Source organism: Anthonomus grandis, chromosome 1 (assembly GCF_022605725.1).
Source record: "Anthonomus grandis grandis chromosome 1, icAntGran1.3, whole genome shotgun sequence".
Classification (NCBI taxonomy): domain Eukaryota; kingdom Metazoa; phylum Arthropoda; class Insecta; order Coleoptera; family Curculionidae; genus Anthonomus; species Anthonomus grandis.
This window is the reverse complement of record NC_065546.1, coordinates 50063988-50078155: the sequence shown is the minus strand read 5'-3', so window position 1 is coordinate 50078155 and position 14168 is coordinate 50063988. Positions and strand designations below refer to the sequence as shown.

Below are 14168 nucleotides of genomic sequence, written 5' to 3'. Positions count from 1 at the left end.
GAGAAAATAATTAGTATATTTTACATAACATACTTAATTTGCTGCTGATACGGCGCCATGTTGCACTTGGGTAACCACGTGGCCATTGCAACATACAACACTTGTTGCTGTTCTTTCGCGATATCGAGTCGCATCCTGCTAAACTCCGTCAGCATGGTTTCCTGCTGTTGGTTCCTACTCAGCTCGTAGTGAACAGCGTATGACACCATGATTATCACAATATTTATCACACAAATATAATCATTAGAGATTGTATCAACCACAGTTTATTATCACAGATATGGTACTATTTTTAAGACCTAAATGTGACTTGTCACTTATGTATTTAATGTGCGAATGAAAGTTTTCTATCCTTCGGTATTTATTCTCCACCTTAAAAAAGCGATATTTCGTCAGTATAAGAGAATTATTTTGTATTTATTTTGGAAACTGCACACATGTATCTATTGTAAATTTGGTAACTGGTTATTTAAATAGCATTGGCCTTGGCTTTTTTAAAATATCTAGCTTTACATATTTATAGATCAATTCTATCTTTGGAAAGATTACATCCTGGTATATTTTTCTCCACTTAAATATTATGTTTAATTTTAAATCAACGTGGGTACACTGCGTCTCATTTTGCCTATAATTGCAGGGTTTTTCTTACTATCAAAGAAAGGACCTGTGCCACTTTCATTCAAAATTTTTGCATTTAAATTATTTGTTAAGAATATTTTGCTTTAAACTTTAAGTTTTGTAATGATGCGACGCTTCTGGCTAGGCATAAGGGATTTTACTTTAAACTCTAGAAGAAAATCTTAAATTGAAGTACAAAACAGTAGAAGAACCACTTGATAAACTATAAACCATATAGCTCTCCTCAGATAAGATTTTTTGCATTTAAATTGAAAAATGTAAACAAAACTTATTATATTGGAGGATACAAAAAGCTCAATCCTCCAGAGTAACATTTCAATCAAAGTATTAAATTTTTTAGTTTATAGATTTATTTTGGAAGGTCTAGACGGGGCATGATCTCTATCGTTCTTTCTTGCTGTAGATATTATATTATCTAGAATAAATTAAAAGGTTTCATTGATTGTTGTGCTACAACAAATCACCATTAAATCCTTGATCAGTTAATTGTCAAAATTGTCTCTGATGCTATTAGCTTCATTTAGAAGATGATAATTTTAATTACATCAGTGATACTCATGAATCTGGATCCAAAATAAGCTTTTGAGAATAATCCTTCTTGTTTCTTGCACATATTCTTATTAGTTTATGATATTTCAGACTAAAGTACGTAGTCAATTTTAACTAAAATATTATATTACCTTTAAAGGAATCATTTTCATTATAATAAACAGAGACAATTTTTTTATTTTTCTTAAATGCATTAAACTGAAAAATTGGCAGAAATTAGTGAAAACCGCAAGGTTCTATCTGTCACAGAAAGGAAGATACCCTGCAATTATAACCAAAATAGGAACAGAGTGTATATAAACAATAGCTATCAATTACGATCGAATCGATTTGTAATTTAAACTTGATACTTCAAAAATTCTTAATATAAAACCCCTCATTGCCAATGCTTTGTCGGATGATGGCCTTGGATGGCCATCAGGTGAACCTGCATTGGCCGCGGCATAGCCGTAAGAAAAATACGTACAAACACTTCATATTAAAGAATGAAGCAATATGCATGCATAATAAGCTGAGAATTAGATGGTTTAAAAACCGATTAGATGCGAATGTTATAGAAACGGGTGTAGGAAGTGATATTTTTTTAAGTGCGTCGATCTTAAGGCTTTTATTTTGGAATATTTTGAGACACTACCGTCTTGTCCTCATTATATTGATCTAGATATTTTAACGCCTTTTATAGAAGTCGTCTATTTATGATTTTTTTTTACTATGCGAAGTAACAAATCACTGACGGGAAGGTTAAACGAGATTTTTTTTAAAATTTACTTTGTAGGTCGTATTTGATTTGGGTCGAATTATTGGTTTATGTTTACAACTATCAATATGGTAGATTGGCGGTCTTCCTTGAATGTTTTAGCTGAGGTCGGAAAACAATATTCCAAAAGGATAAATCTGCAATTTGGTAATATTGATATAATTAAATATTATTTATACGAAATGAAAAGCGCGCTTACTTGGACCATATTAATGGAATAAAGGCTAAAAAAAAAATCTGGAATACATTAAATGAAATGAATGTTTATCAACGTAAAAAGGGTAACTTGGATATTCCTTCTCACTTAAAGATTTTTTCATAGATTCAGTTAATAATATTTGTCATTCTATGAAATCAGGGACATTGGATTTCTACAAACAAAATAAAGCCAATAATAATTTTCTTAGCTTAATGAGGCTGACGTAATCAAAGCAATTCAGCAACTAAAATCAAACGGCTTGAGTACAGATCAAATTACTTTGGAAATGGTTAAGCTATGTTGCCCTTTTATTATCCCATTTTTAGTACATATTTTTAATTGTTGCATTGAAAATAGTACTTTCCCCTCACAGTGAAAAAATGCACTAGTAGTGCCCTATCCGAAGTTAAGTAACCCTACTAGCTTGTCAGATCTTAGACCTATTAGCCTCCTATCAGTGCTTTCTAAAATATTTAAAAAGATTCTCTATATCCTAATTGTAACATACTTAACTAAAAATAGCCTTATTTTTCCATGTCAGTCTGGATTCCGTAAGGACCACAGCACCTCGTCGACACTAGTTAAAATAGTAGATGATCTTGTTTCAAATACCGATAAATAAGATTACAGCAAAGCCTTGGACATTTTTAATCGTAAGTTGCTGTGTTCTAAATTGTCTTATTAAAAACTCTGCCAGGATGCTGTTTCTTTTCTTGAAAGTTATCTTTCAGAGAGGACTCAAATAATACGAAATAATACGAATTTTGTAAAGACACAGCCGTTTTGGCGGAGGCTAAAATAAATAATATCCTGCAATCGATTTCCACATACTCATCAAATAATCGATTAAAGAACAACCCCAAAAAATCTGAAGTTATGTTTTTCGGAGTAAATCGAGGTTGGGCAGCACAAAATATCAATGCTATTATGAATGGTATCAAGATTGATGTAGTAGATGAATATAAAAAACCTAGGGATAACTTTGGAGGGATAACTTCCAGACCTCGGATGGTTAAACATGTGTGACAGAACTCAATTACATTTCTCCTGAGGCAAATGCCTTACATCTACAAGTTTAGTAAGAAAAAAAACTTGGACTGGCAGAATCAAATTCTACTATCGCATTATTAAATAACTTAATAAAGCCCAACATTTTTATAGCCTTTTTGCGGCAACTCTGAATATAATCAATGAAATAGTGTTTTTGGTCGAGAATTACTCCTATAGCTCCCCTAACTTTATTAGAAGCATCCTTTCTTCCAATTTATCTAGACTCTTGATTACATGATACTCTCTTAGAATAAAGTTTGGAAATCTCTAAGAGGATATCTGCAGAGCAAACATTTACTAAAACTGTAAAAATCAACAAATCTCTCTTAATCAATTAATTATTAGAAGAATTGGAACTGTCAGACCTATCATGTTATACACGACTTTTTTAGAAAATCATGTTCAAAGATATTTTTAATTTTAAATTTGTGTTTAGTACTATACCAAAAAAATGGAAAGAATTGGATTGATTAAACAGTTTTCACATTCTGCATAAGACTTTGATCAGATACTATTAACTTTGATATAGTTAAAGGTGAAGCTTCCATGCGGCAAGGAATTGTGGATTATGGATTTTTGAGAGATTCTAAGTCTTGTTTGTTATCGGGAAAATTTGGACTTTCTCGTGCCACTACTTATTGTTATTTGACTAGAATCTGGGGTGTAATTCTTAATTTTTTTCTGCTAATTGGTCCTATTCATCTACTTTACATTATTGTTGTTCTTTCTTTTTCCTAACGTGTCGTTTAAGATGACAGGGATGAACTACTAGGAATGAATTTTATTATAATTTTTTTTTGCCAAATAATTCATTGAAATCACACCACTAGCAGGGCCCACTGTTTCTCCTGCACCTAGGTTTGTCACTCAAATCATCAGCGCAAGGGTGAATTTACAATGTTAAAAAACATTAGCAAGTGGTGGAAAGATTGAACAGAAAAGTAGAAGATGCACCACCATAAGGAACTCCAGATATGGCATCAACATATAAAAACTACTCCTTTATTTTGGCAATCTACTTTCTACCACTCATGTACAAGTAAAGCCAGTATAAAACAAAAAGATTTTCAACAATTTCTCAGTTAAAAGTTTATGGCAAGTGCAATTATAACCATGAAAGTGAATAAGTTAAACATGAAATTGTTATCAAATATGCAATAATACCAAAGGAAATAGATTTTTTTGGCGTAAAAATTGGATATCCTATACACCTAATATTGATTAATCCGTAATTCATTTATGCTATTATCAGAGCAAAAATCAATGATAGCAATGTTGTTTCTTATTGTTGTTGTTGTAGTTGAAAGAATTGAATTTTGTGAAACAACATTTTGCTCAATTACATATGAGTTAATGTTTCAGCTGGTATTCGTAAGAATATTAATACTGAACCTTTATTCATTGAGGGAAATCCACTGAAATCTGCTTGAACCTGTAACAGACACCCTAAGAACAACTACTTTGGAAAATCAAATTGAAGCAGCTGGTAGCATAATTTTTAAGATGAAATTCCCCCACATTACTTTCTTTAAATGATTCCTTTTGCCTATCCCTCAAACTGAACAATTACTTTTGAGGAAAAATTAAAAATTATTAAAATTTAAATATTCATTTGTACATGAACACCTCTCCAAGACTTTTTTTTCAAAATTAAAAAAAGTACACGAGAGTAAAATATCAAGTTATATCGGAACAGAACGTGCATCATTCGGAAAATCCTCGGATGGCCATAAATGGCGAACGATTGCGATTACAGACGCGAACCACCAGTGTAGAATCGTGTCATGAAGCGAAGACCTTCGAAAGACGCGACGCATTCGGGGCAAGGCCGTTTGTATTAACCACTTTATGTTATGACAAATGTAGTAGGGTTTATTACCAGAATTTCCAATTTCTTACTATATTTTTTTTTTAAACAATAAACCCAAATTTACGAAACTGAAACACAATTAGGTGAGCAATGAAAACATTGTTGTTTCAGTAACACGTTTCTTTTTTATTTTTCTCGGCTACATTACCTAAGTCGTTTAATGTTATTTTTATTAAACATATTGTTTGCTATAAAAGTTTATTTCTTTGACTTGTAATTAAAAAACAGCCTTCCAAATAAAAATTCCAAATTGTACTATGTGTCTTGCATTCAGTCAATATTGAATTATGGAATGTTATTTTGGGGGTCCTCTGTTGAGGCTATGGGTGTTTTTAGGGCACGGAAACGCATCATTAGATGTGTTTTTGGTGTTTCAGCAAGAACTAGCTGAAGGCCATATTTTACAAAACTAGGAGTTTTAACTGCTACATCTCTGTATTTTTTTTCAGAAAAATGATCAACACTATTCAGTGAAAATGTCAATGATAACGAGGGGTCATAGTGATTTACGCATTCCTCTACATCATTCAGTTTTTTTTGAAAGAGGGCCTAAGTTCAGAGCGGCAAAAACCTACCCTTCTTTGCCACAGTGAAGAGAAATAAACAGTGTCAAAATGTTTAGATTAGGAAACAATGGAATTCCTTTAAGAAAAATGTCTCTATAGTTTTAATATGTGGTAGATATTGTGGTACGTGAATGCATTAGTATTGGTAGTATTAGTTGTATTTTTTCTTTTATTTCTTTAGATAAATAAATATTTTTTTTATGAACTATTAAGTGTCTGTTTAATGAATCTTAACTGTGTGTATTTTATCCTTTTTAGCATATTTTAAATTTTATTACTTAATTTTAATTATGTTAAGTGTGAAAGTAAGCATTACCATTGATATAACATATATTTATTTTTTATTATCTTATTTATGTCTTTAAATTCTATCACACACCACGCACCATCTTGACATTGATTTGTGATTAGAAATCATTTTGTTGGCAATAAAGGATATTATTATTATTATTATTAAATACTACATCATTGCACGACCATATCAGACTAAAATTAGTATACTCATTGCGCCGTACACTAAAAAGTAAAAATGCATATAAGGGACGGCATCGCATCTTAGAAATGTACAAACGATTTTTTTGAATTGATGGGTTTTTTGATATTCTGATCTATTAATACATTTTGCGTTCTTTAGCGGAAGGCATATTCTTTTTATAGTTTTATCTATAGGCTGACTTTGGACCGACAGACACATAGAAAGATAATTGAGTGAGTCTTTAAGTAACAGAACAAAATCACCTTCAGAGCTCGCTGTGGTCTTTTCCGAAGATACCGGCAAGTCAATTAGTGCTCGGACAGTCGTACAAAAGAAGACTAGTTAGTAGCAGCAGATTTAAAAGACTGCACAGCCAGAAAGACGCCATGATGGTTTTCCGAAGATGAAAAATAAAAGAATACGGTTGGAATGGGCTCTTCGACACTTCGACACAGATTGACCTAAAGCCGGATTCTCACAGTTGGTGTATTTGGCCAATATTTGTCAATTGCGTACACTTGTCATATCGTGTGAATGCTTGTGCAATTATTTGTCACTGGCGTTTTCCCGTCGTCTGTCGGTAAAATCGCGGCAAGTCAAAAGAATCGCCGTGCGGCGTACACTTGACAAGTCTGTACTGGGGCCGTATTTTTTGAAACCATGCGAGACTTCGAATGCGAACAGAGTCGAACGAACATGAATTAAAAAGTGCATTTTTGAACAGCATTCGAAAATTCATTCGCATACGAACATGAAATGTAGTGGCAACGTAGCAAACTCGAGTGCTATTGGAGGCCATGTTAAACGGGATGAAGACGATAAAGATTTTTTGACCTAACCTGAAATTTAAGTTTAAAAACATTAGGGAATTTTGAGGTTTTTTTCTTGGCGTTTCATGACGTTCACGACGTTTTTCCAATTGACTTTTTTTTAAAGTTGTATTCAAAAAATAAAAAATGTTGCGGTTTTTTGTAGAGTAAGCTAAAGAAAGAACTCATTTCATTTTTTATGGCAGAGCACCCGGAATTAAAGTCGGGCAAATTCACCCAAGATTTTTCAGCTAAAACTGGATAAGCCTTGTGAATAAAAGTATTGTAGCTGAATAGTAAAGTATAGTAATTGAGCATCCGAATACATTCCAAATGGGTCAAGAAATAAAGAGTGCATCCTATTCCTTCTATCTGCCAAAGTTTCAGTCTCTTCCAGTGCATCGACGACGTTTCTTTGCACAAGATTGTTTAATCTTGCCATTTAGTAATAGTTTTTTTTTTCAATAAACAACAAAAAAACACTAACATACCTATAACAATACTTAAAGGAACTCACACAAATTAAAAAGAAAACAATGCTAATTTAAAATCAAAACTTGACAAGTGGCAGAATTAAATTGAGAATCGCACACAAACTTTAAAATTCGATTGGTATATATTCCCCTTTCGAGACACCGCATGCGAAAAAGCTCGCATACGATGCGGTCAAAAATACAAATATCGATTTTTCGTGCGAAATCTTCTAATTTTGAATACAAATCAAATTCGAATGGTTTCAAAAATACGTCCCCAGGTCTATATTTCTGGCACATTCACACGATACGTCCAAACATTGTTCATTTAGTTCGCTACTACGATTCATTCCGTATTTAGGAGCCGGTAGAATAAGTAGGTAATAACAATAATTTTTATTTAATATTTTTATGATGGAGTGGTCAAACGAAAATAAAATTAAAATAAGGAATTATCTAGATAAATATATAACAACATATATTTACCTCTGTCGACTTCTATTTAAAGAAACAACCCACCATCTTCTTATATATTTTTTTCCTCCTTAATTTTAAATAACAGGCTGCAAAAGCCGCGACTTCGCGGTCCGGCGTATTTGTTTGTTGGTCAATTGTTAATCGTACACGTCGTGTGAACACTTTTACTTGTAAAGGACAAAACATATTGGTTGACTTGCCAAGTACACCAATATTGGTATATTTGTCAAATACACCACTTGTGGGAATCCGCCTTAATGTAGTCTGATCTGTTGAATCGAACTTTGAAGTAAGTTACTTTAACTTAACTTCTAAATGATCTTTATTTTTGAATAACCTCAATGTTAAAAGTTTTTAAATCTTGAAAATATGCCTTTTTTGCAGATATTTAGGAACACCTGGTGTAATCTTCATCAGACGTCAGGTGGGCGAAGATAATCATCCTGATTGTGTCAAGTATGGGGGAGGCAGCATAATGATCTGGGGCTGCATGGCAGCTGGGGGTGTTGCTTTCATTTGCGAAGGCCATACATTCAAAAGTACATTCCATGTACTAGAAACAGCACTTCTGCTCTCATTAACATTTATTTTCGGTAACACTAATTTAGATAGAGTAATATTTCAACAATGAAGTCAGCTACTACAAAGCGGTGGTTTACTGAAAACAACATTGACTTATTGAATTGGCCTGCACAGTCCCCACATCTAAGTCCCATTGAGCACCTTCAGAAATTCTGAAGTGTAAGATAAAAAAACACCGCATAACTACAAAAACGGACTTGCAAAATTATTGCAGCAGGAATGGAAGGGAATCAGTAGAGCTGAATGTACCAAACTTATACGAAGCATCCTCCATAAAAGTGCTGCTGTAATAAAAGCAAAGGGCGGAGTGACAAAATATTAATGTATTCTGGTTATTTGTACCTAAATAAAGTAGTTCAGTAAGTTATAAAAATTTATTTTTACTTAAAACCAAAAAAATTAAGTAATTTATATGGTGCCTAATACTTTTAGACAAGGCTGTATAAAAACTACGAGGAGATTTAATATACGACAGAAGCGTTGCTAGCCAAATAACTATGTTCTTTTATTACTGTCCCCACACCTTGTAAAACGTATTTTACTATATATAAATATGTAAAAAATATAATTGCTCCAAAACTGATAAGAGAAGCATACAATACCATGGTACAGTTTCCAAAAAGATGATCATAAAATGTCAAATAAACAGGTTCTTAAATTCACAATATTCTACATTAGTATAGACAAGCTGCTTGTTTTTGTCAGTCTACAGAAAGTTAAAAACGAAAACGCCTATCCTCCCCTTGATGTTTTTTAGGGGATCATATTAGCTGACAAAAAATAGGCAGTATGAGCCGGATTAACTGTATTATATTATTTTATAAAAAAAGCGATTAAATGAATGAATGAATCATGAATCTCCTATGTTATCTAACTAACCCAATACAATATAATAATATGTTTTTGGAATATTTAAATTTTAATAATGTTAGACGTGGATTTGATTGAACCTAACACATACTCATCGTAAATAAAGATTATTTATAGTACGTTTTGACCGAGCACCAATAAAAATTATTGCTGAGACGTTATGTTAAATTTAGAAACCATCACTCTTGGTTATGGCTAACTGCACTAAATTCTTGTAATCTGTATTATTTATAGCTTTTAAATGTAAGTAATAACATAGTACTTAAAATATTAATTATTTTTTGATAATTTTACCCAAAAATGATCTTTGTCTAAATATAAAAAATCATTTGCATACAAAAATAATATGCAGGCCTTCTGGACAGTATCCAACTTAATTGATGTATATACTTAATATTTTGAAAACTCATATATCAATTTTATTCTAGCAAAGTTAAATATTTAAATGCATATTTTTAACTTAAATGAAAATAAAAGTACTGAAATTACTGCAATATTGAATGAGGTTTTAAATTTGAAAACACAAAAAAATTAGTTTCACAAAACCTAATGTTAAAACCGCGGCCCGTAACCAACAAAATTAAACTACATTACATTACGACAGCGACTGCTACATTTTATCCTAAAAACCCATATTTATGAATAAAGCACTAGCTGAAAACCGCGTCACATTACACTCTCGCTTTCACCTAATAAAGCCCTAATAAAACAAACAAAAAAATCGCGAACAACAAGGGCGTCGAGAGGTTAAGGTACCCGGAGATGTTAAAGACAACAACCTGAAGGAGCGCCGAAGAACAACTGAAGAAAACAGAAACGTGCATAATATCGCATAGAGCGAGATCGAGTTCTCTCATGGCGAACGCGAAATAAAACACAAAGGAAGGACGCGGGAATAAACGCGCGCGGTACTCTTTCTTTTGCCATAATCTGTCGCGTAGCCTACAAAATGTGCGAGTTGTGCGAGGACAATCGACGGCAAAAGGCCGAATAGGAACCTCGTCTCATAAACAAAACTTTTTTTGATATGTGATTAACATAGCAGATCAAAACTGGATTTATCCATCTATGTAAAATTACTCTTTACATTTCCTCCTAATTATTAACTAGTTCTCAATTCCTCCCTAATTACTTACTTACACCAAAACTAAAGATGTCTGAGAGAGCTTCTTAATTAAAATTAGAATTAGGTCCCAGGACTCCCAAGAATTTAGATTCACATGAATCCAAAGGGTTCCTATTCAGAAGCAATTACGCAGTTTTTAAAACTTATTAGTAAGTTACATATTTTTAATTGCTTTCCCTGAATCGTTATTCCATGCACATCTGAAGCTTAGTAATTTAGTTTTATCTATATTCAAAGATAAAAGATTGGCATCACATTATTAGTGAGTTTTCATTATTACACCATGAAATGGCTGTCATCTACAAAAATTGTAACGACCAAGCCATTGATATACAGTGCATCCGTAAAGTAGCGGATAAATTCAATAAAAATGAAATGGACCGTTTGTGAAAATTTGTTCTAAATTAAATGTTCGAATTGAGCACCGTTAACAACCTGACAATAACCAAGGCGATTTAAAAATTCTTTTTGGACGTTGTCAATGACATCGGGAGTAATATTTCTAGTTTCCTGGCGTATCTGTTTTTTTAAATCTTCTAAACTCGCTGGTTTAGTGACATACACTTTACTTTTTAAGTATCCCCATAAAAAGTAAACGAAGGGAGTTAAATCTGGCGAACTGGGTGGCCATTCAATGAACCCTCCTCTACCCATCCAACGATTTGGAAAAACTTCATCTAGATAATTGCGAATGGGTAAAGCAGTGTGGTGGCGCTCCATCTTGCTGAAAAAAATATCACGTTGGTGCATGTCGGGTTCTTCCAAATCCGGATATAAAGTTATCAGAGGGGGAATAACATCATTTCGAAGAAAGTCCAAATACCTCTCACCAATGAGAGTGTCATAAAAAAGTAAGGTCCTAAATGTCTTCCTACCACTATACCGCACTACACATTGCCCTTTTGAGGGTGTTGTGTATGACATTCTGTAACCAGTATCGACAATGCTGTCTGTTCAGAGTAAACGTTGCTTCGTCAGAAAATATTATCTGTTTTACAAAATTATTCCACAAGGCAGTATTCTTGGCCCTTTTACAATAGACACTATTTACAATATACAAGTGCCGATTTTACTTAGTACTGCGACATTGTAAGTACCATCTATACGCGGATGATAAACAACACTATACTTTCCATTTTTAGCCCATGAATTAAGATGCCGAAAATAAAATTAACGAAGATTTAAAAGCAGTGTCTCTTATATCATTAAAACATGTGCTCAAGATTAACCCCTTGAAATCTAAAATGCTTCTTATTGGCAACTTGGCGACTGTCAGTGACATTAGCTACGTTTACAACGGGGGCACCAAATGTTTAATTCTTGGATTAAATGACATCACGAGGACTATTTTTTCGGTGTAAACGGCAGCGCACTAAAATTTGATACTAAATTTGTTCTCATTTTGAAGTATCAAAATGACAAGTTTGACATTTTATTGGATGTGAGCTTACGAGGTTTTTATTTTTGTACACAAAAATAAAGAAGAAAATACAGAGGACAAGCTTAAGTCTTGAAAAAGAAATTATTTTTATTATCTTTAAACAATAACACTTTTAAGCATTTAGTGGTTATGTCCTATAATTCTTCGTCTAAAATGATAAACTCCATTCAACTGACATTTTGATCCTAGAGATAATCCTGGACTAATTTAACCCTCAAAATCATATTAACCCTCATGGACCTAATAGATCCGCGCGTTGTAAACGTACCTATTCAGAATAAGATTAAAATTAAAATAAATGATGACCAAATACAGATTGGTGATAAACGTAAAAGTTTGGGATTAATGGTAGATTCTACCCTTCGATTTAAAAACCATGTATCTGGAATCCTTAAAAAAGCTTACATGGCGCTAAAGTCTATTTATATCCATAGGCAATATCTAGATATAAACATTAAAAAACTCTTTATCTCAATGTAATTATTGTTATGTTGTTTATGGTTGGTGCTTAGACTATGAAGATAAGAGAAGAATACAAAAGTTACAAAATTCATGTATTCGACTTATTTTTGGTATTTGCAGACGAAACCATGTATCACATAGGTTGAGAGTTAACTAAAGTGGCTAAATGTGTCTAATCGCAAAATTTCAAAATTTTAAAAAACCGTAGCCCACCAAACCTTTATCAGAAGATTTCTTTTAATAAGGATGTTCAACATTTGAATCTTCGAAGAAAGACGCTTCGAATATAAAACTGAATTCTTTAAGCGATCATTTTCTTACAATAATCTGAAGGCTTTTATTCACTCGTGTAATTTTTTTAATTTCAAATGAAACTTTGTATCTATTGTATGTATTCTTGAGTTGAGTAAATAAAAAAAAACATTTATTATTATTATCATTACATAATTGCTGCATTTGCTCACAAAATTCATTGCGATCAAAATCATCTTATAGCTCTTCAAGTAAGAATATTTTACAAGGGCGAAACGTTGCTTGTTTTCAATACTTTATGCACAGTAGATCACAATAAATTACCATTAGAAGCCGTGCCTATGGCTTTGGGATTATCTTGGACTATTAACAGAAGTAACATTGAGCTTATCTTCTTCAATTATTGAACCCCGACCAGCTTTTTGAGTATCCCGAACATGCCCGAATTCACAAAAGCATTTGCTTTAACTCTGCTCACCATGCTTTGGCTAATAAGCGACCGCGATGAGTTGCATTAAACAACTAAACCACCTCCTCATACAATAACAGTAGGTAATAAAGTGTAGGTACTACTAAAAGGCAGAATGACCCTGCTTTCGCCTCTCAAAAAGAATAAACACCACTTGCAAATGTAAAAATATTTCAAATAGTTACAGCAAGATACCAACATTTAATTTAGATAGGTATTTCTTTAATTTTATATTTTATCATTTTTCGTTCAAAATTGCTTATGTAACCACTATTCATTTGTACCATATCCTTTGCAAAAAAATGCCTTATTTCTGATTCTGCATTAAAAAATGGTGGTTTCCATTTAAAAAACATATTGATGACGTCATATCTTTTTTTTGAGTCACCCTGCATATTTAATTTCCACGTAGGAAAACCCTAAACCCAATATTAAAATCGACGGGTTCGGGCATTTTGCTTAGAAAAGGTCCATTTAATTTTTATTGAATTTATCCGCTACTTTACGGATGCACTGTATAGAATAAATAAGATGGTGCCGCCAAGTACGGACTGCTGTAAAACTCACAATATGTTGTCTACCTGACAGGAATGATGAGTCAAGCAATACTTCATAGATTCACCACATCTTCAACATTCAGAAATGCTAACCTTGCATCAATTGGTCTTGTACCCTCTCTGAAGCCCAAACTAAGTTTTACTTAAAACGTGGTATTTGATTGGCTAGAAAAGAAAGTAATTAACCTTGCCAAAGTGAAAATCAAAGAAAAGCTGCAGTTTCAACTGACATATTAATGGCAAATACTAAGTGCACTTTATGTCTCATTCCCAGTAATGGAATAGTAAAACTGATTAAAAGTATTTACTTCCATCATAATTATTTTGGATTCTTTTGAATAAACTCATTAACCTCCAACTTATTAATAATAGTTATATGCAAGCATTGTGTCTACAAGAACACCAAATGCTTTAATAGCTGTTTTAAATATTTGACATCTGTATACTCCATTAGATGATGATTTCAAGATACCTAGATTAGTTTCTTCTAATATACAATTATGATTTTCAGTCAACTACACCTTGATCATCAATTATATTGTCTG

At 32.6% G+C, this 14168-nt stretch overlaps 2 protein-coding genes across 4 annotated transcripts in view; both read right to left on the bottom strand.

The window, feature by feature from the left end:
• The window catches only part of LOC126742153 (serine/threonine-protein kinase Doa), a 59952-nt gene extending 59627 nt beyond the window's left edge, over positions 1 to 325 (bottom strand). The window contains exon 1 of the mRNA XM_050448736.1: positions 34 to 325. Coding sequence (XP_050304693.1) covers positions 34 to 209 — 176 coding nt within the window. The 5' untranslated portion in view covers positions 210 to 325. The remainder of the gene's footprint in view (positions 1 to 33) is intronic.
• LOC126742179 (chromatin assembly factor 1 subunit A-like) overlaps positions 1 to 14168 on the bottom strand; it is a 39578-nt gene that overhangs the window by 7647 nt on the left and 17763 nt on the right. The gene's annotated exons all lie outside the window — the stretch shown is intronic.